At 41.1% G+C, this 27,953-nt stretch overlaps 1 protein-coding gene across 6 annotated transcripts in view; it reads right to left on the bottom strand.

The window, feature by feature from the left end:
• Positions 1-27,953, bottom strand: part of LOC117447084 (plasma membrane calcium-transporting ATPase 1-like) — a 165,621-nt gene that overhangs the window by 70,580 nt on the left and 67,088 nt on the right. For all 6 annotated transcript variants that reach the window (XM_071203209.1, XM_071203205.1, XM_071203207.1 and 3 more), the window contains one exon: positions 17,533-17,940. In XM_071203209.1, the coding sequence (XP_071059310.1) occupies positions 17,533-17,728 (196 nt within the window). In that variant the 5' untranslated portion in view covers positions 17,729-17,940. The remainder of the gene's footprint in view (positions 1-17,532; positions 17,941-27,953) is intronic.

The following is a 27,953-nucleotide window of genomic DNA, read 5'->3' as shown; positions in this document are numbered from 1 at the left end:
AATACCATTCTAAATTAAGTATTAAGATATAGCTGAGATGCTCTGGCCTACAAATAATATTCTGAAGACTTAAGAATTATTATTATTTTTTTTAAAAACATGATCATTTTGATTTTTCCACTGAAGATGAGAATAATGATGCACACATTGTTATTCCCTCCAATATCATGAATCATACCCAATCAAACTAATCAGAAATAGATTTATTTTCCAAAATGGTCTAGCCCTAACCAGAGGGTACGTTTTCTGTAGGTTCCCCTTCCTGTCACTTATCCTGCGACCCCTCCGGGTTGATCAAGTGGCCCCTTGTGTAGGCCTCGACCCCCAGGCTGAGAACCACTGTTGTGTGTTGTCAGTGGTGGCGATGCGTTCATGGCAGCCTGAACTGCCTCCACCCCCCCCCGCCCTGCTGGACACACAATCTGCTGCTCCACCAGAGCCAACAGTCTCTACGTTACACCATGGTCTGAACAAATAACAAAGCACATGTTCTGTAGAAACTTCACTAAATATCACAGGATTTTCTCCACTGATTGATAATACCGGATAACTAATTCCGTCTGATGTTTCTCTTCCTGTCCCTCTGCAGAAAGCAACGCTCTGCTCCCTGAAGACCAAACAGTATCTGTGAGTTATTGAATCCAGAGCCATGACTGTCATTTTCCAGCGGTGACTCATATCTAACCGCTCGTTACTGTGCATACAAAGAAGATAAAAACAAAGATCTCACAGTCGCCCCGGATGTTACAAAGGGAGCAGAGCAGGAGGGCTTTGTCTGGGGAACTTCTAAGTTTAGTTATATAATTGACAAATCTAAAACACCATTTGCAGTTTATTTATTATCAGAATCTTAATCAGGTTTATTGCCAAGTACTTGTGCAGCGTGTATTTATCTTTTGTTTATCACTCTCTACTAGAAGAGGATATGCTCATCACCAAAGCACCCCATTAACTTCAGTAAAGAGTTTATTTGCAGCAACTCTTCGTATGTAGTCGGAATGAACCGGTTGACCTGATGCGCTGCTTTGTCTTTTTTTAATAACTGGGACTTCCCCTGCACAGCTGTGTGGGCCACAACATGGCTGCCGTGGATTCTTGGAGGAATCGGGGAGATGTGCAGTGGAACGTGATGTGAATGTCGACAGACCGCACTGCCAGGATTTCTCTGTAAGTCAGCGTGAACATGTTCCTGCCTTCATGAGTTTGAATAATAATGGCCTCCAATTCCTTCTCTGGTGATTCTCTCCAGACAGACTACAGGAAGACTTCCTCTGTTCCTCTTTTCAATCTATTACCCTTTATTCCTTTGATGCATTATTCAAGAGAAATAATCAGATACCAGCTTTAAGCCATTTGAAGTATTATGCAACACAGGTACTATTTCCCTCATCTAAATTAGATGGCTTCAATGCCATAATTATTAAGCTTAGATATTCTCATGCATAATTACAGCCATTTAAGTCCAATAATGACACTTGTTATACAGCAACATTACACTATATATTTGCTTTAAAGGGGGCCTATAATGCTCATTTACATGTTCATAATTGTATTTGTTGCCTCTAAGTAATGTATTGGAACTTATAACATACTACAGGACAGGGGAAACCCCTTAAAGCATAATAGTGCCCCTTTTCTACAATTATTTGATGTGTGGTATGCTGCCCCAACCCAGAGATGCTACATGTGTCCCTGTTGTGGATCAACACTTTTGCACATTTGTGGCAAATAACAATTCCAGTTTGTTTTCATCTTTGTCAATAACATCAGGGAAATGTTCTGCAAATATCAGACTCTCCTTGCTTCTGCTTTGTACTTGAATCACCTGCTTTAATGTTCTTTATTAACCACATTGGTTTAATCCATCCATCGTGTAAGCACCAGTTCAATCCTGGGCCAACAGCTCATTTGATGACTGCTCGTTCCCAAATGGAGTAAAGTTAAAAGCACCTGCTCCTGCAAGTTTGTCCCAATGAATTTTGGATTATGGTTTTATCAAATAAGGCTAGATAAAAGGAGGTGAAGCGATGGAATTAAATGAGATGAGGTCATTTTTGGTGACACGAGATGAGAGTTAAAAGCTACAGTAACACGATACCATAATACGACAGACTTTCGGTGTACAGTATGAATAAATAGTGAAAATATATATAAATGATATGGATGTCTATCTGAGCGACAGTAGAGCTTCTCTGTGGTTCAGAGCAACAGCAGAAACATGACAAGGTGTACAAACAGATCTTACCGCTTGTCAAAGTCATCATCATCCATCTTTCATCACTCTGTGGTTCAGTTCAAAGTTTGGTTTCATCATTTTAGAGCCAGTGATTGATGCTGAAAGTTGTTGTCACACTCAAATAAATAAGAAGTGACCCTCAGAGCACCTTTACGGGCTGTTTGATCGATATGAGTCTGCTTTTTTTCTGGTTTAGTGCTGCGAATGCAGCGGCGGGTTTCATCTGCTGAGCGTCCCCGTGGAGATGCAGATTAAAGCTCTGAGATGATGTTCCAGAAACGGCAGAGCACACTCGCCTGTCACAGATGTTTATGAGCTTCAGCAACAGCACAAATGGACTTCATTGGTCCAAAACGAGCTCTCATCCAATTCACAGCTTTATCAGCCGACGTGCAACTTCAATCCTTTCCCATACAGCACCATTCATTCTCCCTCTGCAGCAGGGATTCATGTCCAGCCTCATTGTTCTATACGTTTGAAGCCCACTACAAAGTAGGGCTATGTAATATGGAGGGACTTATATATATCATACATTTTTTGGACAGGATACATCAATATGTTGACGAAATGTAGCATGACCATTTCATGCTTTCACAAAGAGCAATAGGGAAATAACAGAACAGTCTGCTCAATTCATAAAATGTAATTACACTTACAATATACACATTAAATGATGATTTGTTAAGTCCCTCTCCGAGTGTCTCCTGGCGTGGAAACCTCTCAGTAACCCTAACCACAGATATAAGCTGACCAACAAGGCCATCAAGACCAATAAATACTATAGTAGAGGAACTGAGACCCCTAAACCCTGAGATACCCCAACCTGAGGTAGAACAAAGCACAACTATTTTTTACACAACTTTATTAAAATCTAGTTTTTGAAATGGAAGGTTTTAAACATTTGGACCTTTCCCATAACTGAAAACAGTGAAAATGTAAAAGTATATACATTCCTCTGGGATAGTTTATTTCCTATACAATTTCCGCCCGTAATTCACGTAAGTGTATATATAGGGAGGTGTTTGGCGCAGTGCATTAGTGCGTTGGTGTTCGGATCAGGGGAGCACAGGTTCAAACCCCACTGCAGTCAGCATGTCGTTGTGTCTCTGGGCAAGACCCTTCACCCCAAATTGCTCCTGTGGGGATTGCCCACAGTATTGAGTATGTAAGTCGCTTTGGATAAAAGCGTCTAACAAGTGACATGTAATGTAATGTATACAGTATATTACAAAGATGGACATAGGTATTGATGTGCGATCCTCCTTCGCACTCTCCAAGAACTTGGAGTTTCAGGCTCTGCACTTTCCCTCCTCACCTCATACCTCAAAGACCGCACCTACAGGGTTACTTGGAGAGGGTCCGAGTCCGACCCTTGTCAATTAACTACAGGGGTCCCTCAGGGCTCTGTTCTTGGTCCCCTCCTCTTCTCCTTGTACACAAACTCGCTTGGATCAGTCATTAGCCCGCATGGTTTTTCATACCACTGCTACGCTGACGACACCCAATTAATTCTGTCCTTTCCCCGCTCAGAGACCCAGGTCGTCGCACGCATCTCTGCTTGTCTAGCTGACATATCTCAGTGGATGTCTGATCATCACCTCAAGCTCAACCTTGACAAGACTGAACTGCTTTTCCTTCCGGGAAAAGATTGTCCCACTCTTGACCTAACAATCAACATTGGCACCTCTGTTGTTTCCCCGACTCAGACTGCAAGGAATCTGGGTGTGACCCTAGATAACAACCTGTCCTTCACTGCAAACATCGCCGCTACAACCCGCTGCTGCAGATACACTCTTTACAACATCAGGAGGATACGTCCCCAGCTGACCCAGAAAGCGACGCAGGTTCTGGTCCAGGCTCTCGTCATCTCACGCCTAAACTACTGCAACTCCCTCCTGGCTGGTCTACCTGCATGTGCCATCCGACCTCTGCAGCTCATCCAGAATGCAGCTGCTCGCCTGGTCTTCAACCTTCCTAAATTCTCCCACACCACGCCGCTCCTCCGCTCCCTCCACTGGCTTCCGATAACTGCTAGAATCCACTTCAAGACAATGGTACTTGCGTACCATGCTGCGAATGGATCTGGCCCTTCCTACATCCAGGACATGGTTAAACCGTACACCCCAGCACGTGCACTCCGCTCTGCATCAACCAAACGGCTCGCTGCACCATCGCTGCGAAGGGGACCCAAGTTCCCATCAGCAAAAACACGTGGGTTTGCTATCCTGGCTCCAAAATGGTGGAATGAGCTCCCCATTGACATCAGGACAGCAGATAGCTTACACACCTTCCGGCGCAGACAGAAAACTCATCTCTTTCGACTCCACTTCGAGCAATATAACTATTAACAAAGCACTTATATACTAATAAAGGGCTGGCTTATCTAAAGCCAGTTGAGTAGCACTTGAAATGTTTTTGCTCTATGAAGCCTGATGTACTTATATGATTCTGTTTTCTTCAAGTTTGTATTTCGTTGGTCGAACGCACTTATTGTAAGTCGCTTTGGATAAAAGTGTCAGCTAAATGCAATGTAATGTAATGTAAAATTGTTTTATTGAATGCCATACTTCACGGTGAAGCTCTAAAATGTAGTGACATACTGATCATTATTTCCAGAGATACATGCAGGGAAGCAGACGGACCCATTTTCACTACTTCGGTTGTGGGAAGGTTCCAACATCAACTCAAAGAACCAATTTTGCAGTGAAATATTTGTATACATTTCAAAAGCAAGACATATTTAAGTAATGAAATAAACGTGTTTGTGCTAACTCGAGTAAGTGTATCTTGAAGACTAAAAACTAATCTGCTGTGGCTGTCCTTAACATATAATTATTAACATAAACTCCATCTCTCATCACACACAAAATGTCCATTAGCTGTTGAATATCCATGTTATGTATTCTATCTGCCCCTTACTGTATTCAGTGAGGCATTTTTTCCAAAATGTTCATGGAATGTAAAGGACTGTAACGTTTAACACAGCCACAGCTGGACAAATAGTCTATGACAAATACATCAGGATATTCAGATGTTAATGTGTTCGGAGAGAACACAAAGCAACCTTTAGAGTCGGTGCAATTATATCTATATTTTAAAGATGTGGACCCCAGGGTCACTTAATGAAGTTACGCTTAATGACTCTTATGAGGCTTGAGGGTCAACTCCATAAACAGAAACTGTTTGTTGTTAGATAAGATTCAGTCACAAATTCTGAACTGAAGTATGTATATTTTTAGTGTGTTTAATCACAGTTCAATAGAAAATTCCTCATTTATCCCGAAAATTCAAGTTACATTTTACAGTGTAAATGGTTTGTATTTACAGAAAATAGCGTCTGTTGGTTAGATCTTTCGCTTATTCAAATATTTTGTCAAAACTGACTATTAAATAGAGGCTTATAAGATTATGTGGCAGTTGGTGACAAAGTTGTTTGTTGAGGATCTGTAAACTTTTTGGTCAAACGTAAAAATGCAAGCACATACAGTACAGTATCTGAATTTCATATCATTAGTGGTATTTCACCCCGTTTAATACGTTGTCAGCACTCATGACATATTTTTCTATAAAACCTACAAACCCTTTAATCAGGATCTTGATTCGAGTAATGGAATATTTTTTTATATTTTTTTTGTTGGCCTGAACTGCTTTTCTTTTTCTTTTTCTTACTGTGTGTGCAACCCTTGATGAACGCACTATAAACCAACATAGTCAATTTGGTTATCATCATTTTCCTGTAACAGTTTTCCTTTTTTTTTTTGCAGCAGTCATCTGAACTACCTACAGTTAGTTACCACCACTGTACTGAATGTTTATATCACATGTCATTTACTGTGATTTCTCCTTCGGTCTAATGGGGAAAAAGCCATTTCCCTCGATTTAAAAATGCATGAGGATATGTGGCGTAATGGCATGCATTGGTATGTGGTGACACACAGGTCACGCAACATGTACATTCACACCCACACAATGCTTATCTGTTTTATAAGAAATTGAGCTAGGCATCAATTGGAAAAAAATTATATTCCAGGTGATTTTTAAAAACCCAGATCTTACAGTTGTATTGAACGTTTTTACAAAATGCATGTAATGTAATGTGCTGTCCCTTTGTGTAAAACAACATTTAATATATCACACTTTTTGTATGAAACCATGAAGCATTGTAAAGAAATATCAATTAATAAACGTAACTGATAATTATTTTAGTTTTGGTTAAAAATTGAGATTTCCAGCAATCATCTTTGTTTTTGTTTAAGAAAAAGAGGTGCATCTTGTGAAAACCTTTTTTAATGTGCAGCAAATATGATTGTAAAACTTGTTTTTGTGGATTTCAGGAAAATACATTAAGATCAGCAATGAGAATTGTTATGAATGTAGCTTAGCATCTATCTTAGCTCTTTGAATCAAATGTAACATTGGTACATGAAGCCAAAGTCTGCACTATAGTTCACAAAGAAGACTATACTCAGGGGTGCACATAACTTTTTGCCCTGGTTTTCAAAGGAGCACCTGCAGATGTTGCTTGGTGCTCATCCTTAAAATGAAATAAACCGTAACTTTTGAGGGGGTCTTGACTTTATTTGCCAGACACACGGCACTGAACACACATGCAGAGGTGAACACAAGACAACATTAGCACGACCAGTAATCCTACAAGCTATCATCACTACCCTCCTGACTGTTCTCCTCACTGTCTTCCTCTCTGTCAGACATGGTAGCTGATGATGTAGGCCTACTACTTTCTCTCTGGTTGAGTCTGCGATTAGATGCTTGCATCCACAAGTCAACAGCTTGGGTCGAAAGTCTCTGTTGTCATCTTAGACAAGTGGATGTAATCAAATAAGTATGTGAACATAACCAATAACCTACCATAGCCAATAACAAATGAATGTAACTTATTTTATTTTTGTTGTTCATTCATATCTTATTTTATAGTTAACATTTATTTATACATTTTTTTTTATCTCCAGTTTTAAAGGATATTTTTGGTTACTGTCCTATAGTATACTTTAGCCGCGTTCACACTGCGGTACTTTTCCCACAAAGGTTCATGCGAACTTAGTTCATGCGAACTCTTTAGTTCGCGTTCACACCAGAAAAAGTCCCTGGGGGTGGATTAGGCAAATGAAGCCGCTGACGTCACTTCTTCTTCTTCTGCTTTGGGTTTACTGGCAGGCCGCAAACCACTTCACGGCGTATACTGCCGCCCAAAGTCCCCGGCCGGAAGTCCCCGGAGTTGGGGACTGGCTTCAGTAGAAGCTGCTGGGAGTCCCAGCAGCTTCTACTGAAGCCTTCCGAGTAAATCGCCAGAACGCAGACACCTCCTCATCTCCACCGCTCCCATGTTTTATTTTGTGTTGCCATAAGTTAGTCTCTCTCTCTGCGTTTCTGCGCTGGGCTAATGCTAATAATGCTAATGCGAGGATAATAAAATGGCGGCTTCACAAAACTTTTTGGGAGTTTTACGGGGCGTGGTTTGCAATTCGCCCAGCCAATCAGGAATATAGCTCTTTTCTCAAAAAAGAGCCGCTCGAAAGTCCCTGCTCTCTAGCAGGGACTTTCGAGGGGGTAAAAAGGTTCGCATGAACTACTTTTAGTACCGGCTCTTTTTGGTGTGAACGCGATCATGAACTAAGTTCGCATGAACCTTTGTGGGAAAAGTACCGCAGTGTGAACGCGGCTATTGGAATTATTTCAAACCTGTTTATCCCAATAATTATAAAGTGCCTTGGAAATATGTGTTTACATAAATTGTGACCAAACCGTTTGAGACCCACTGAGATAACTTAGACTAAAGTTAACTATCTAAACACTCAGAGTCCTTTACCTCACTGAGCTGAAGTTATCAGCCTCAGTCTGACTGGAGAGGACTCTCCCGCCACATTATTGTAGAAACATCTTCTTCTTATATCCGTTATAGCAGCTAGCACCAGATTCTAATAACAGCACTGGTACCGTTGCACCCTCCCTTTCTCACTCGCTCGCGCGCGCGCGCGCTTTGGCTGTGAGCTGCGGATGCCAGATAAGCCAACATCCCCCACTTTCATCACTTACAGCGCCCATTGTACAGGGCAAATGAAAAGTGTAACCGGGGTGAAAAGGGTGTTACATTTACTTAATTATGAATGTTGTTACATCAAGGCCGAAAATTAGGATGAGCACCAACGGTCAAAAATGTTTTTTCCCCTCCCAGGGCTGTCAGCGCAGCGCCTCCCCAGATCTGGCGCCCTAGGCGAACATCTATAACGCCAGTGCTACGGGCCGGCCCTGAGTTCATATGCAACTCGTACATATCTTTCTCTCTCTCCTCTCTCCTCTTCTCTCTCTCTCTCTCTCTCTCTCAATGTTGGTACGCAAATGCACCTTTTTTCAAATGACCCGGTGCTCTTTTTTTGGCGGAGGTGTGCATGCGCACCTGCGCACCAGTTATGTGCAGCCCTGACTATACTCAAGTTTCAGATTATAAAAATATGCTGTGATATTATTCCGAGGACAGAAGTGTCCTCAGGATGAGTCCTGAAGTCCTTCAAAGATTTCCGGACATTTTAAAAAGGAACTCACTAAACCCCATATCCTCTGGATTATCAAACAAATCCTTTTGCAGGATTAATACAGTGAGTGTTTGGAGCCTCATTCGCAGTCAGACTGCTTTTCTCAGAGTATTAACTGTGCAGTTAGGGAAATTAATACCCAGACTATGAGCATAAACTAACAGACACTATAAACAAAACAGGTTTTTGTACTTTGACTGTAGACATCGCCTAAACTTCAGAGAAACTGTTGTCTTTAATACACATAGAATGGAATCATCATCATCTACCCTTGAAGGCAAGATCTCCTCAGATCCAGATACTGCTGTTGGCAATATTACAATAAGATCTAAATTATTAATGATAATAATATCGCATTTTCTTTTGTCAGCATTGGAGAGTGATGTCTGTTTTTCACTCTCCAGTATACACACACTTCATTTCACACGGTCACCGACATCCTCTGATGCAATGACCGAGCTTTATAAATCCTAAGGCAAATAAAACAGGAACCATTTACACTACACATTTACATATATTTTAGATTTGTTTTCCTCGGCCCCTGTAATTTACTTCTGTACCCCGCCTCTCGCCACAATGTCCGCTGGGACATCAAGGATAAGTGGGTACAGCTAATGGATGAATGGTTCTCAGCCTCCTCTCAGGTTTTTAGTAAGCGTGGAGAGATAGTTTCAGAGGGTGAAGTCGACTGCAGATAACGTTTTATTTTTTATTTATTATAAGAGGTGTGACGGAGCGTAAAAAAAAGGAAAGGGAAGACATGAAAAGCGTTGCATGTCTTGGTGTATTTCCTTCTATCACTGATCGCTAAGAGGTGTTTTCTACTTGAACTGGCAGACATCGATGACCTGAGGCTATGTGTGCGTGTGCGTGTGTGTGTTCACTACAGTGAATGAGACCCGGGTCACGCAGCTCAAGCTGAGGCTCAAATTGGTTGCTGACTTCTCACACTAAAGAGAGTGTGTGTGTGTGTGTGTGTGTGTGTGTGTGTGTGTGTGTGTGTGTGTGTGTGTGTGTGTGTGGATATGATTTACAGCTCACATTAAACCCTAACTGAATGTCTTTTCTCTATACATATCTTGGTTTCAACAATATTGATAATGCTGGTTATCTGTTTTTTTAAAGATCCAATGTTGGTATTGATCTCAAAAAGCCAATATCAGTAAACTAGCAGCCAGTAATAACAATAATACACAGTTAAAATATTCTGAATAGACCCTTTACTTTTTATAATGCAAGGTGAAAAGCAGGAGTCTGCAGAAGTGTTGATGTACACACTTACAAGTACTTTTTACAACAGTTTGAATCATTTTAATACAATTCCCTTAATAAGTGAGCATATGAATGGATAAATGAGACTTGGACTAAAGTGTATCAATTATGTGAGAGTTTGTTAACTAATGTTTCAATATAATTTAGCTATAAGCCCCCATTCTTTTCAGAAAAACGTATCTATGTTTTCTGATTCTTCTGTCAATGTCTTTCAAGAAAAACATTTTCAAAGTAGCACGGATTGAGTTAATATACAAATGTTTATTTTGGGTGTAAAATATTCCTTTAATATTTCAATCCTCTGATCACATAAAAAGAAAAAGTCGTAAATGTCGACACGGTTTGTTCTCTAAATGAACAGAAAACTCAACATCTGATCATCAGCTGATGTCAGGGACTGTTTTAATAGTTTTTTTCTGCCAGTTTCAGCTCTCCTTTCTCTGAAGACACTAACTCTTTTACATGAAAGCATAACTTTGACATTAAAGAGCCAAAAATAAATCATCTCCTGACGTCTTCTCACCTGAGCGGTGACATATCACGCTGCTTTTCATTTTCCTAAAATAGTTGTTTATTTTTATACGCATCTCTTTGTGAAGCTCTTTGTTACCCAAATCCTGTTTGAATAAAGTTTACGACTCACTGTGAGTCTCCTGCTAAGAGGCAGCCTGTCCTCCCAACATGAAATACACAGATTTAGTAAAATGATGAGGAGAACGATCAATGACCTCCAAAGAGGCAGCAGTCCGTTTCATCAATATACATTAACCAGCAGGGGGGGGTGGGGGGCGTGCCTGCAGCTGAGCCTGTGTGAGTGTGGTCAGCGTGCAATCAGCAGCTGATTTAACAGCCGGAAAGTAAAAGCAGCTGAAGAAGAAACAAGTGACTATCACAGCCAGCACAGTGAGCTGATACAGAAACAGTTAAATATAACTGTGTGAAGTCGCTAACTGCTAACATAATGCTGCCGCTACTGAGGTGATCCACTTAGATAACATTCAGCTGGCTTCAGACAGAAAAACAGGCTTTCTATTGGGTTTGGAGATGTGAGAAACAATGACTCATCACAGCTTCATTATTTCAGTCCCCGATATAGTGTGTGGGAGAGACACTCTCTGGAGGGAACTTTGGGTTTTTAGCCTCTGAAGACCATTTACATGCACACAAACCTATATAACACACTACAGGAAAGGGAAAGCCCCAAAAAGCCTTATAGAGCATCTTAAGGCACGGACACACCGGGCCGATTTCGGCCGTCGATAGATGTCTGGCCGCCGATGAGCGTCCTGTCGCCCTACTCAGATTGGTGTGTCCTGCACCGTCGTGTCTTTTCGGCCGTGCTGACACCTTCCGCCCAATCGGGGAGCTGTCGGCAAAATAAATCACTGATTGGCTGTTCAGCTTAGCGAATCAGTGCATGAGAAGCGAAACGGAAGTGAAGAAGGCACACACAGACGGCTATTCTTTTTCATTTTCCAGTACCGCACTAAACATGTTTTCGATAAGTCTGGTAATGGGTGGCGCAGTGGTCTGTGCATCTGATCATCAGATCAAGGGGGGTGCTGGGGAACTCCAGTTCGAAACCCGCTCCTGCCGCCACTGCGTCAGGCCGTTGTGTCCTTGGGCAAGACACTTCACCCGGATTTGCTCCTGTGGGTAATGTCCACAGTACATGTATGATATCAATGTGTACTTGTAAAAGCGCCTCGATGACTTCGAGGCGTGAAGATGGACGGTGTGGCGCTGTGCTCTGTGCAATGATCATCAGATCAAGGGGTGAAACCCGCCGCTGCTGCGTCTGTAAAGCCGTTGTGTCCTTGGGCAAGACACTTCACCTGAACTTGCTCCTGTGAGTATTGTCCACAGTGACCATTGCATGTATAAAAAATATGTGTAATGTGTATCTGTAAAGCGCTTTGAGCACTGGAAAAGCGCTATAATAAATGTAAGGAATTATTATTATTATTATGTCTGTGAAACCGTCTGTGATGGACGAGAGTGAAAATGGAACGCACGCTATTTGTTGTTTGTATATATCACGCAGTCTGTCTTCCGGTTGCCTCTTTTGAATGACGAATACACACTACCGCCGCTTGCTTGTAAGGAGAGTTATTGCCACTCACGCAAGTTGTACGTGCAACTTGGCCGTCGGCTGAAGTCTTTGCGGTGTGTTCCAGTGCAACTTTTTGGCCAAGAGAGACGTTAGGCGACACAGCAATCGGGTCCATCGGGACGTGTTCTTTGGTGTCAGCCTTTAAGGCCCTGACACACCAAGCAGTCACCAGAGAACTCGCCGACGCTTACGCCGACTGTTGCGTCGGCGTCTTCTCCTGCGTGTTGGCCATGTGTCGCACTGGAACACACCGCAAAGACTTCAGCTGAGCACGTACGAACTGCGCATGCATGAGTGGCAATAACTCTCCTTACCAGCAGGCGGCGGTAGTGTGTATTCGTCATTCAAAAGAGGCAACAACCGGAAGACAGAGAAGAAGAACAGACTACGTGATATAAACAAACAACAAATAGCTTGTGCGTTCCATTTTCACTCTCGTCCATCGAAAACATGTTTCGTGCGGTACTGGAGCTATCAGCCATTGGAGTGTTGCTTGTGGAAGACATTCTCAAGCAACCGTTTCGCTTCTCATGCACTGATTCGCTAGCTGAACAGCCAATCAGAGTGATTTCTTTGTCCGACTGCCTGTGGCCGACGCACAGGCCGATTCAACATGTTGAATCGGCCGTGCGTCGGCCATGAAAGGCCAAATAAGGCGTGTCACGGCCGACGGTGCGGGACACACCAAATTGAGTTTGGGCGACAGGGCACGCTTCGTCGTCCGACTAACGAAAACGGCCGATTTCGGCCTGGTGTGTCCGGGCCTTTAAACATGCATGAGAGCTTCTGCAAATGCTCACAGCAGGGGTGAACTGTAACTATAGATTAACTCAAGTGCTGTACTTAAGTACACATTGGAAGTACTTTTACTTACCTTGAGTATTTTTACTTAATTATCTTATATTTTTACTCCACTGAAGATATTTGATTGCTTTTGTTACTAGCCATTTCAAAGATTTTTTTTTTTTTAATTAAACAAAGTATCATACATAACTATACATTAAACTACTGAATAGTTAATAAAGTAATTCTCTACTAAGTGCAACATCAAAGTGATGAACACATGAATGCATCACTAATTACAATCCAATAATTCAATATATATGAATCTGAAACGGGCCATTCTGCGTAATGAGTACTTTCAGTTTTCGTACTTCCAAGTATATTTGAATGCTGTTACTCTTTTACTGGAGAACATTTTGAATGCTGGACTTGTATTTTTACACTGTAGTATGATAGTAGTACAATATATGAGTGCTATTACACCTTTGATTTACAGGCACAACGTTTTGTGAGGGTAGTTCATGCACAATATTTATTTACATTTAACATTTTTTTAAATGGGAAAACCACAGGGGGGCTTATATAGTGATACAGCCAAAGGAAATGCAGTGCAACGGCTGCGACTGAAGGCATCTAAAAACCACTATTCTTTTGCAGTTTATGTCAGTAGTTCATTTTTAATGATCTGCTGAGAGCGAGCTGCTGCAAATGAGTGTTTTTGGAGAGGCACACCTCTTACCTTTTATCCAACATGGACAAGCGGTCTTGATGGTGCTTTGTTTGAAAGTCTTGAGGCCAATCTGGAGGACCACTGAGCTAAAGACTGGTAAAAACTATTGGAAGCTCAACAAAAACACCTCAGTAAGTGGTTTTGCTGTGACCATCATCTGTTAGAGGCTATTTACATTTTCCCATCTACTCTCTGACCACACTCTTTCATCTCAAATCTTTCCCATAAGCCCCGACCCAACCTCATGGCTGTTTTTCTAGGTCATCACACAACCAACTCCATAGCTAATTGGAATTTATATGTATCGATTCATTTATTCATTTGTTTATTCATGTATGTTTTTTTTAGTTTGTATTTCATTGTTAAATACTGCGGAGTAATGTTGTTGGGCTGGACTGACTGCCAGTGGAAGAACAAACCACTGAGCACTCTTACGACTACCACTTGGTCACTCAGTTTAAGTAAAGTAAGGCACAACTGTTGTGTATGGTATTGTATTACTGGAACAGAGAGACATTTCCATTTTATGCAAATCTAATGAACAATAAAGTAATCTAAAATCTGATAAATATTGGCTTAAGAGTGTTCTGTCAAATCAGAACTACAATCTGGCCCGATATATACAGTGATAGGGATGTATGAAAAGCTAAAGCTGTGTGATAATATTGGCCTTTGGGTGTATATATCTGTCTGTAGTACAATTAAAATAAATCTTGCGGTACATATACAGTGATAAAAAGATTGTAACGATACGAGCCACTGCATCCCACTGCTGACATCCTGCTCTCCACTCAGTGTCACAAAGTGAATCAAAGACTGCAACAATTACCCTGGAGATACAATTAATTAAAGCGGACACAGTGTTATAATCTACGACGCATTAAAACTAAACTGAAAATCAGTTCTTACACTGGAACAACCATAGGGCATGAGACATGAGACATTTATATCTAAATATAGATTTAAAGGGCCCATTCCTGTGATTTCACACGTCAAAGTCAATTAACAAGTCAGGGTTAGTTCTATAGTGAAAACAAAGGGTAGAAGGACTTCAGTCACTGTGGAGGAAGAAACTAACCCTCCAGGAATTTCCATTTATTTTCTCTAGCTCTGTGAATTAATATATGGGTGCCTCAATGATTTTGTCTTTTTGAATTCAGTTTTCACGTGAACTCTCTAAGGCAGGGGTTTTCAAAGTGTGGGAAGGTATAACAAAGAAGATGCGGGTCGGGTCGCGGGTGTGGCATAATAAATATATTTAAATAATAATAATTAAATGTAATGTTTAAACATTCCTCAGACCTCTCCCCGCGGGACCGCGCATAATCATAACCTTTGCACCGCATCAATCTGCTGCTGAGCGCGCCACATTCAAAATGGCTGAGATGAAGCTCTCGGAGAATACAGCATTGTAAATAACTCTTCCTCAAGAGCGAAATCCAACGTCTGGGAGGCTTTTGGTGTCATCCTAGATGGAGAGAAGAACCAACATCCCACGTGTTTTTGGGAATAATTGCATGTTTTCACTGCTCGTAGGATATGCGGGTTTGGGTCAGTTTGCGGATCTTGTGCCGACGGGTCGGGTCGGTTTGCGGAACTAATTGGCAATATGTGCGGGTGGCGGGGCGGGTTCGTTAGGCTATTGCACGTTGCGGGTACGGGGCGGGAGCAGGTGGAGGTGAAGGGAATGAGCACTTTTACAGCCTTTTGTCTCCACAGACAGCTAAAAGTGTGCAGGTGACACTTTACTCATCTTTTTCTCGTTAGTTTTTTCTCACGCTGTGCCTCCCCTGAAGCTAACTGGCGCCCCCCCAGGGAGGCGCGCCTCACACTATGAAAAGTTGCTATCAGAATCAATGCCGACGTGTTTTGGACGTAATATGGTTTTTGTTTACATCAGCAAGCATCGCTAACACTCAGAGCTAACCAGTCCTGGAGAGCAGCACAAGTGTGAAGAAGCAGGAAATAAAAAGAAACTCACCTTGTGGTAAACCGGCAAGAGAGAAAGCCTTTGAGCTCCATAATGTTTCAGAAATAATCCTTGATGTGGTTTTGGCGTTTCAGGACCGCAGCATTTATTATAAGCTCTGCCCGCCGTTTTTTTTTTTTTTTTTTTTTTTTTTTAAAGCTTTATACCCCGAATCAGCACTTTAGTAACAGGAAGTGAAATAGAGGGATATGAGGCATGGCTAGAATGGGTGATCTGTTTGGTATTTTGAGCAAAACACTTCATAGACAAGTTTTTAATACATTTTTATCTATCTGAGACCCATGCTATTGCCTAAATATTGCATGATAGGTGACCTTTAATGTTCAAAAAGCTTGGTTAGTCTGTGGGAGAGAGTTTAGCCTTGACAGACCATTTACATGCACAGAAACCTATATAACACACTACAGGAAAGGGAAAACTAAAAAAAAAGCGAAATAAAGCCCCTTTAACAAAATAACTGAAAATTATTCTTATGACGTATGGATACAAAAAGACAGCAGGTGGATTAAAACATTTATCCTGTATCACCTCAGTTAACAGTAACAATCATGGTGTTTGCCCTCAACATCACATTTAGGTTTCCCTTTGTTCCCCCCTCTTCTTCCTCTCTGCAGTGAAAATATAATTACAGTTTCTTCATTAAAGTGAGTAATTTCTTGTGTGGAGGACGCGACTACAGCTGTCCTCTGATTACAAAATGGAACAGAGCAATGATCTATGGAGCCATTAGGGGAACGGGCTGGAACTAATTTCAATCCTGGAATGAATGGACACACACACACACACACACACACACACACACACACACACACACACACACACACACACACACACACACACACACACACACACACACACACACACACACACACACACACACACACACACACACACACACACACACACACACACACACACACACACACACACACACACACACACACACACACACACACACACACACACACACACACACACACACACACACACACACACACACACACACACACACACACACACACACACACACACACACACACACACAGAATTGTATACTTCCATCACAGTATAATTCATAATTTTCCTTCACTATATTTATCTGACAGCTTCAGAAACTAATTTCTTTGCAGATTAGGATTAATACGAACTATATTAAACAAACACATTGCTAATTCATACTTTGGTATTTAAGTAAAATAAGCAACAACACAGTGTAGAAATACAGATCTTTGTAAAAGATCATTGATTGTAAAATAGTTTAGGGGTGTGTTGAGACAGAAGAGTTTGTCATGCCATTATCGTATGTTACAGTCTGTACAAGGACGAAGGACTTTCTTTGCTTTGTTGACAAATCAACGTGACAACCGAACCGTGATTCAATGGCATGAGATTCAAATGGGCAGCTCTCCTATTGACGATTCAAATCATTGACTTTACTATCAATAAATATCTTGATTAAATTAAGTATGAATCAAAACAGTGATTTCCAAGCCTTGGGAGTGGACATGTAGCAGGCCATTGATCATTGAATACTGATACTAGAGCAATACCATTATGTAAAAGAAGTCAATGGCTATTCATCTCGAAGTGTTGGGACTTTGCTTTTTATCATCGCTCCCTCTCACACTCACAAGGAAAATGCTCTTGAAGTAAAGTAGGCAAAATCATCAGTCAGTCAGCCCCCTCTTAATAGAAAGTAAAAATAGTTTGAGCTTTATTGTAGGAAAAAACGAGTGTGAGTTTTATCAAAACGTTTGATCTTTATGTTGTGACTAAAACTAAATCGAAGTAGAATATAGGAAATGTTTCCTGGTGATGTGGACTGAGTGTGGGTATGGTGTGTTTCATGCGTCTCACCTTCGATGGCGGATGTCTTCAGACGGCGGCAGAGGCCCTGCACGTCTCCATGCGTGTCCTGGATCTTGCTGACACCCTCGGCGCTCCGCAGCTCCATCAGCTCCCTCAGGTCCATCACCGTCACCCCAAAGTCCCCGTCATGGTTGCCCTCTGCAACCGAATTCCCCGGAGGGTGCTCCGTCGTGTTGTTGGCCATATTGGTCCTCTTCACAGCAGCGTTTGTGTTTTTTTCTAGTTTTGTTCCTTTTGAGTGTCTTTTTTTAAAGCGTTCTAAATGTCAGACTGGGTCGTCAGTTCCCAGGTATTGTGGGTAGTGTAGTTTTCACAGGAAGCAGGTGGAGATGAAAGTTGACGTTAACTCCTGACCCGGTTGTGCATGCTCCTCTCGAGTAAACATCGTTCTTGACGCTGCAGAGGAAACAGAAAGACATGGTTTTATAAATCAGATCCAGACAGGAAACAGTCCCAACATCATCATCAGCAGACAGATCAGTTTGGTTTTTACTAATTAATAGCGCAGAGGCTAATTAGAGGAGAGTTTCTCATCGCAGATTATTAAAGGAATCCGCTGAATCACTGAGGTCGTTAAGATATAAACTGATTATTGCCGTGCTGCTCCTTTGAGATACCGTCTGCTCTGAGGTTTTTTGACTCTGACGTAGAAAGAACAATATTTTATTCAGGGCATTACCGAAAAAACCCAGAAACAAAACACTTTTATTCAACCTTTTAAATTCAAGCTTTTAATACTCCCATTACCACTTTTATCAAAAGTTTTTTTTTTTTTTAAGGACACATTTTTGCAAAGAAAAGACAAATAATATAAAACAATTGACAACCTAATGTACGCAACAAATACACCTGCTGGACAGTTCTGAATCCCAAACTCAGTAAATCTAATGACAGTCACGTTTATGTATGTATTTTATATATTTGTATATTATGTTATATGTTTATGTGGATAATTATGTAAATGATGCTGTATGATGTCCTTTTGTTGTTCTATTTATGTTTTTATGTTTCATGTGGAACTACTTGAGCAGGTCTCCCTTGAAAAAGAGATCAATGATCTCAATGGGATTTATCTGAATAAATAAAGGTTTGAAATGAAATGACATTTTTTACTGCTTATTGTTTCAGGGACAAAGCACAATTAAAAGTTTAATGGGAGTTCGTTAGGGGTGTAACGGTACCCGTACCGGCCCCCACACGTGTGTACCGAAGTGTACCGAACGAATATAACGTTAAACATAAAAAATTGAGAACGTGAACAACTTTTTGGAAGTAATCTCAGGTGCTGCGTCGCAGCATTCAGAGTAATTTGCTCACATTGGGTTCAACGCGTCATAGAGCGACCAAGTCATTTCATTGGACGAGAGGCATACTATGAGGACTGGTCAAAGGGATGCGTTCAGCAAAAAACAGCACTTAAGGATACATTTTTTGTGACTCAAGCCATCTTATTTAATTCCTAGTTTTTTCATCGACCCTTTTTGTAACATAGTGTGCATCTAATTTGCATTTGTTGTCTCTTTTCAGATAGACAGTAAACAACCACAGAACCATGAAACGCACAAAACATAAAGGTCCTTTAAAGCGTTTTTTCTGTAAAGCGGGTTGAACACACTTTAAATAAAAAAGGTTGAAGAACAGAAGTGGAAACTCATGACTGGAAGTCTGTGAATTCAAATCAATTGCAGTGATCAGACGACAACTAGTTTCTAGAATGAAACATATGAACGCGTACAGTAACAAGGAAATTGGATTCATTTGTCCTGATAATGAACAAACTGCGAGTCAGAGAGCCAATCAACATCAAGCAGAGGCAATACATGAATGAAAGGGGGATTCCAGTGGGTCAGTGTGTGTGAGAGAGATAAAGTGTGTGTGGCCAAAGTGTGACATTCCAACCCATCAGCACGGATTATGTTAGTGCACATCAAAGGCTGTCCTCCATTTCTCACTGTTTACACACACACACACACACACACACACACACACACACACACACACACACACACACACACACACACACACACACACACACACACACACACACACACACACACACACACACACACACACACACACACACACACACACACACACACACACACACACACACACACACACACACACACACACACACACACACACACACACACACACACACACACACACAGTGTTAGTTTGTGGTCATAATGAGAGCCAATACAGTGGAAAACATTGAATACGTAACATAGCAGGTTTCTTTTTTTAAGCATTTAAAGGGACAGTGACACCAACATCTGAAATATGTCTCCCCGTTAGATGTAGTACTAGTAATCAATTTAGATAATTTTTTTGGTTGAACTAGCAGATTGGTAGAGATATCCTCCGTACAGATGTCTGTCTTATCTTAAGTATAATGGAACCAGATGGCAATGACGAAGGACATTATTAATATCCACATTAAACTGCTCCAAACAAGATCTGTAGATTATAAGTAGCCGGGTCTGGACTTCTGGAAAGAGACATTGCTATGTAAAAGTATTCTTCATCCCAACCCAAGTGGAGTGTCATCTAGTTCGATTATATTAGAGAGAAGGCAGAAATCTCAGTGGAAAACATCTCCAACAATCAAAACAATATAAATTGATAAAACGCAGTACAGGATTAAGTAACTCTGTTGTCCATTCCTATAATGTGGTATTCATTTCCTCTGAAACCTGGCACTCAAATTATTAATTCACAGATATTGACACTTGTGGAAATACAGGCAAGCAACTTAAAAAGGATATATTATTAATCAGAAATCATATCCTAGGACCATGGATGTACTGTAAGGGAAACTTCTGTAGCAATGGAGAGTCAGGACTCAGAGACACGAGGAGAGCAGGAGCTTTGATGTCAAACACTGATGGTTGATTTGGAGCTTCGGCCGGAGAATTCACATCACAAGTCCAAGAGCCAGAGGTTCTGACTTCACGGTAGAGTTGCCACGTCAAATCTGAAGAACTCTACCCCAGACCCATGTATTTAGCTAGTTCAGAGAGAATAATCAACATGCTGCATAACGAGATATAATCATAACACCTCTATCAGCTGACGCCAACAGGCAGGAACAGGGAGACAAAACACTGAGAGCACAGCAGCCAAGGTTACAGGTGCGTGTGCTCAGTCAGGACAGATTGAACTGATAAACTGGGTCAAAGTTATGGACCGTGGAAAATATTTCTCCAACATGTACAAAGACACAGGACACCGCATTGGAGGCAGGCCCCGTTCAATCCTATGGAAGTTGTCCACCGGCACTTAAAGCCAAAATGCCTTAACTTTTGAGAACAAGAAAAATCCAGCGATCTTCTTCAGCCAGAGCGAGCAGAAATGTGACTATGGATTTGGCTATTAGCACACTTTTAGGACATAATCACTTGGATTATCACCAAATAACATAAATTATCAACCAAAAATAATTGTGAGTGATTTACAGACTGTGAGGGAATATTTCTGTCTTTACTCCTAGATATTTAACCTTTTGCCCTTTGATGTTTATGACCAACCCTGGCTCTGTTATCTCCCGTAAGGAATGTGCTAATGCAGTCATATGTTGATATTTCTCAGTCTATGACCGGTCAACTCTGGGTTGACCGGCTTCAAGGCCATTAAGGGTCAGACGCAAGTGATTCAGTGGGCCCAGCTGTTTAGATTATCTGCCCCAATATGTTGATTAACTCTCTGTAAACTAGTTAAAAGGTCTATCGAGAGAGAGGCTGGGCAGAATTGATGTGGCAACCCACCCGTGCAGTCAGAACCTCTGGCTGCTGTGACTTGTGATATGAATTCTCCGGCCGATACTTGTAATAAAACACCAGTGTTTGACATCAAAGCTCCAACTCTCCTCGTGTCTCTCTGAGTCCTGACTCTCCATTGCTGCAGAAGTTTCCCTTACACAGACTTGTAATGTAAGTGAATGTATTTTTGGGCCCTATGGAATCCTTTAACTGGCACAGGAAATTGTAATTCCAACGTTTGGCCACTCCGTGAATTGTCAGTTCTTCCTGGAGGCTTGTCTTGGACATGTAAGTGCACACTATTGCATACCTGACTAGCCTAATTTGTACAGCGGGGGCACTGTACGAGACTTTGCAGAGGGCACCAAAACATCCGGGGCCGTCACTTTAATCACTGCTGGGTTTTATTGGTTTGTTCCACTGTTTCCGTTTCAGAGGCTCCGTGTGTCTGGGGGACAGTCTGCTGTATCTCCCTCAGGAACTAAACCCCGGAACTAAATCAGGAACTACAGTCAGGACTCATTAACTTTTCATTAAATAGACTTGATAAACAATACATAAACGCAGGAACTGAATGTCCATTCAGCACATTTGTGTTTGCTTTTTCAGTGATAATCAGGTAAATTCAGGAGAGGGTCATTTAGTGTCAGTTTTTCCATAACAGCAGAGTTATTGTTTCTTTATTACTTTATGATTGTTTTCTGTCAAAGACCCTAAACAGGGTTCTGGTGATTTGAAAAATAGCCATGAAGAGCCAACTTTGGCAGAGAGTTCAGGATGAAATCAGGAGATAATGTCTATCCAAAATCAGCATTTAAAAATATATATTCTGTAAGGCACCTAGGTTCAAATTAAAGCGTGTTTTCATATATATCTGACACAATGATAGCTTAAAGATTCAGTTTTTTGTTTTAAACTGTCTTTTATATTTGTTGTTGTTATGATTGTGTGTGTGTGTGTTATCTTTTACAGAGCAGGGGGGTATACTGCGAAGCAGGATTTTCGCTTAGCCGGCTAAATTCAGGGAAAACTCCGGCTTTCCGGTCATCCGAAGCTGGTTCTCTTTTTAGCAGGCTAGATCTCCATGGTAATATATGCTAAGCAGCTAACCTGGTCGGGACCAGGTTAGGTTGCAGGCTAAGAGATCAACTCAGTGAAAGCACCGCCTGCTGACCAATCAGAGCTCAGTGTGCGGAGTTTAAAGCGATCAAGTCATATTACAGGAGAAAGGAAATACAGAAAAGCTGCCGTCGCAGGAAAGACGGCCGGCAAAAATCACCGACTGTGTGAACGTGAACATGAATAGAATATCACCTCCATCTTCAGAGCAATCTGACTATTGTAACATTAGCGTTAAGAAAGCTTACTTAAATATCGGCCACAACATAAGTAACCGGATCAGAGTACATTAAGTACAGTCCGCGGCATATCACTTCATAATGTATCATATATCTCCTTATCTGAGTCAGCTGAGCCGTATCTGGCCGTGCAACACTCACAGTGTCACATACTGTATGCAGAAGTATTATTTTAAGCAACACATAAGTTGACGAAACACTCGAGACAAATGTAATTGAAGTCAGATTGTGTTTTAGACGGGGCAGTGATATCATAAACCTGTTAATGTACGCATTCAAACACTTGTTCTTTTTCCAGCTGTATTCACCTTGCAGGTGCAGCTCTGTGGCTTTTATCCTGGATAAAGTGTTTAAGTCATGGATGTTTAAAGTTTAACTTCTTCATATTTGACTAATATTAAAGTGCACTTTTCATTCAGGAAGTATGACGCTGCGCTGTCAGTACGCTTCTCCATGTTTGTGATTGGTCGAATGCTCCAAATACCACCCCTTTCATGTGAACGCGCACTTAACTAGATAGGACACGGCTGGCTTGAGCGATCCACTTGATAACCAGCGTCGTAGTACAGTTTAGCGAGAGCGCGTATGTTTTGGATTAGGCCAACCGGCTAACTCAAACATATCCAGGTTAGGTTGAACCAGCTTCGTAGTACAGGCCCCAGGACAACAAATGCCGTCTCTGTGTTCACTAATTATGGGCATGTTCATTGACCAGAAGTGGATTCATTACTATGACAGAAATACATTGCCCACAGACATCACCACGTTAATGTGTGTTGTAAGTTATTTTACACAGATAGTTGGTGATGTCGTTGAAATGAATCATCTTAATTATAGATAATGAGATTGCTTGATTATACAAATATTTAACTACTAATTATTTGCATGGAGTGTGTAAACATTTAATAAAAAAAAAGTACGTATTTCTACATTAATGAATGGGATTAACATTAAAGAGCTTGTGACAGCATCCCAACAACTGTTGAGCAATGAAATATTGGGCTACTAGTAATCTCGAACCGTCAGTTTAAAAAAGAAAAAGCGATACCGTTTCGTTAAATATCAATAATTTCGAACATCGCGGGAAAATTCCTTCGACTCATTTTGAAGTTTTGGGGGAAGACGGAAGTGACGTCAATGCGGGAACGCTTCACTGTGCGGCGAGAGAGCCAAACACGGACAAAGTGTGTTGTCATGCGTAGAAATGGTGAATTACTGAGATTAGGCACGTTAATAACGTTGTAATGAAGTTGACTACAGTATATTCATATGTGTCAGTGCTTTCATGTCAATTCGGCGACATAAACATAGATGATCGTGGTGAAGATGATGATTACATTAGGATTAAAAATCGGGAGTGAGAGCTGCTGGATTTCCTCCCGTAGGATGTGATATAAAAACAAATCGATTATTTGTGTAGTTGTAAACTCAAGTGGATGAAACTACATTTATTAGTGCTTTCATGTCAATGCGGCGAACATATGATACATTAAATGATCGTGAGGATGATGATTAAAAATCGTTTGTTTGTGCCGGTCTGCATTTCCTGATGAGAAAACAAACCGATGCTTTTTGTAGTTGTAGTACACCAACATGGATTAAACGTGTGTTTCTTTTTTACCACAATGTTGGGTAAATTAAAGGATAAAATGCACGGATTATTATTATTATTATTCCCACACCGATCGGGACACTAGGTCCACCGTTTCCCCGCAGCGAGGCTCCCCCCGTTGACAGTTTACGTGGGCTGGGTGCAGTGGCGGACTGGCCATCGGGACGAATCCCGATGGGCCGGTACCGAAGTGGGCCGGTCGGATAAGTCACTAGCACATCCCCCATAGGCGGCGCGTGAGGCTCAGGTTTGAGAAGGCTAAATAACTTATTTTACCTGACGCTGCCCGCCTCCGGCGTCTATAGAAAAGAGATCCACTCAGTGTGCGGAGTTTAAATCTCTCAAGTCATATTACAGGATAAAGGAAATACAGTTTGAACTGCCGTATGCAGAGAAGACGCCGACGTGTCGCACTTATCATTCATATTACATCATCAATCAGATCATCGATCATATAATATCATAATATATCATATATTTCCTTATCTGAGTCAGCTTCTCCAGCCTCATCTGGCCGTGCAACACTCACAGTGTCACAGACTGTATGCAGAAGTATTATTTAACACATTATGTTGACGAAACACTCGAGTCAAATGTAATTAAAGTCAGATCCACTCGTGTCTTAGATGTGAACGCGCTCTCAGCTGGAGAGAGAAACCCTGGCTTGATTTACCGAGTTGATAACCAGCGTCGTAGGACCGCTTAGCGAGATCTCGTGTGTTAGTTTGTTGTTAGTTTGTTTGTTACTCAAACATATCCAGGGTCTGTTGAACTGGCTTCGTAGTACAGGGCACAGGTGGCTAGCAGCGCTAATGTCAAAGACACAGACATTATACATTATATTTGTATTTTACCAGGATGCAGTGACACAAATATTTACATATTTACATTTACTATCTACAGCACCCGCCGCCCCTGACATCCCCCACTCCCCCCGTTGACAATTTACTAGCGGTACCGAAGTGGGCCGGTCAAGAGTCCCGGGATGATTTTTAGTCCCATTCCACCACTGGCTACATGACCGTATGATCGCCCATATTGACGCACCTCATTCCTAAACTTCTAACAGATATATATACATATATATATATATACATAAACCGATCCTTCAGCCTCATATGAGCTCTCAGACACGTTCAACATTAACCTGTCATCGCTGTCTGAGCTTGCTGCTGTGTGCGCCGTCGTACGTTTACATGCAGAAGCTGGGATCCTGGACGGTGCAGCTGGAGCGCTGTGCCCGCAATGACGTCACGCATCATTTGGCGGGACTTGAAGAATCCGCGAGAAGATCCAGAAAATGGTCAACATTGAAGGGCAGATTAATGGTTATCAAAGTACAAATATCCAAAATCAGTTCAGTAACGGTTTTCAAGGGGACAATATTTACTCAAATTGATGGGTTTGGATGATGGGGGAAACTCATGTCACAGGCTCTTTAAGGCAACATAATAGGTTAGCTTATCATTAATGGGAATATTGATTGTACTGTGTGAATACTAATAATTAAATAAGAAGCTTAACAGCCATTTCATCTGATTTATTTTGCCTTCTTTTAACACATTTTTTCTCAAATTATTAAACTGAAAAACCAACACTTATGTGCTAATGTTCAACTTTAGAAGTAGAACATTAGTAGTGTACTTATTAAGAACAATGTTGGAGTAGTGGAGTACATTTTTAGTAAATGAAAATGTTTTACTCCTACTCCACTACATTTTGGAAGCAAATATCATACGACCTAATCCACCACATTTGTTTTACTATTTAATAATAGAATACTGTACCAGTTTGCAGCTTTAATGAACACAGCTATCTACTGTATACTGTAATACTGAATTGCGCCAACACAACACGGTGCTGCTCCTCAGTAGTTGTATTTTGATAAGGCCAGTTCAAGATGCCTTTCTACCGAACAAAAAGGACAAAGTAGTTTCTATAGAAGTAGAACATCTGACTCTGTTGGTTTAGCTGTATCTACTCTTGCTTTGACTGATCGAATACTAGATGAGGCAAGAAAGCTTTCAAACAAAAACCAGAAGAATAACATGTTTGAGATTTAAAACATTTGATAACATTTAAAAAAGGACGATAGATAATGGAGCAAAACAGTTTTGGAGTTACGTCACAGTAAGAAGTTGTAGTCGACCTACTGAAGCGAGGCTACTGTATTGGTGCTCAGTCGCAACGTAAAGTGAGAGGAAATGCATTATACATGACTGACAATGACATGACCTGACTTAACATCGTTGCTCCGGGGTCAGCACTAAACCCTGGCTGTGGTCATGTTGATGGTAACGTGGAGACGGGAGAGTGGTGCTAGTAGCTTGTAAGAGCTGAGGAGAACTGTGCTGAGGTCCATTGCTATGAATGTTTTAACATTCTGTCTTCTTCCTTATTAATACCTGACATAAAGCACTTTAAGATGTTGATATGGAGTGGATCATATACTCTGAGCAGTAACATTTAATCCATGTCCTCTGCTTAATGAAGTAAGTATATGAGTGTGCCGGATTGGCTGGTTCTTAAACAGCTATTACCACCCAATATGAATATATATATATATCGGAAAAATATTGTAACAATCTTCAATCTCTGTTGAGCTTTATACAAGCAGCTCACTTTCATATTTTAAAGAGGCTCTATTCTGCTTTTTGGGCTTTTCCCTTTCCTGTAATGTGTTATATAGGTTTAAGTGCATGTAAATGGTCTGCAAAGGCTAACATCCCTGTGTTCCCTCCAGAGGGAGTTCCTCTCCCACACACTCCCCCACCTGCCTAACAACACCTCCATTGGACTCCTTTGATTACTTCTGTAACATGGTGACATCACGATGTAACACTCCTGCTTCTATTGGCTAGCGCTCCAACACACATTGTACGTGACAGGCTAAGGGACGGGACATCTCTAAGCAGTTGACCAATTACAACAGAGCTGGCCAGCTAACCAATCAGAGCAGACTGGGCTCTGGTTTCAGACAGAGGGTGAAAAGAGGTGCAGCAGCACAGGCAGGATGACAAAAATAAAGAGCTTTTTGAACTTTAAAGCATGGAGACATGTCACAGTAGAGACACAACATACAAATATGAACCTGTAAATAAGCATTTTCGGGCCCCTTTAAGGTCTGTTATATTTTATTGTTTGTTTGTTTTTTATGGCCTTGCTTGCTTCTGAAGCACTTTGTCACCTTGCTGATAAAGCTGATATAATTAATAATAAATAAATTATGAACTAATAAACTAACCTTTGTGTTACTGTTTATTTTTAATGTTTTTAATGGTGTATTGTATGTACTTGTACTGTACTTGGGAGAAGTGAAAGACACATTTCTACTAAGTTGGACAATAATATTATATATCTAACCTTTATGCAATAGTTGTATGTCATTGTTTAATAGAAATATGACCATTCACCGTGATATTTATGGACCGCAATAATCGCAATATTAAAATCTTATACCTACTGTGAGCTGTGAGAAGAAGTGTAGAAGAAGAAGTTGGGAGGATTATGAAAGACAGAACGACACAAGTTGCATGTATTGGGTGGAGTATTACAACATAATCCCCACACACACTTAGTTTCTTAACCACCACACCCACTTTAGTCCAAAAGGTTAGCATTCCTAGCTTTAGACCTTGATGACACACCTGATCACACACCTGATCACACACGGCTCAA

The sequence above is a fragment of the Pseudochaenichthys georgianus genome, chromosome 5, assembly GCF_902827115.2.
Source record: "Pseudochaenichthys georgianus chromosome 5, fPseGeo1.2, whole genome shotgun sequence".
In the NCBI taxonomy this organism is placed as follows: domain Eukaryota; kingdom Metazoa; phylum Chordata; class Actinopteri; order Perciformes; family Channichthyidae; genus Pseudochaenichthys; species Pseudochaenichthys georgianus.
This window is presented reverse-complemented; position numbering and strand designations above follow the sequence as displayed.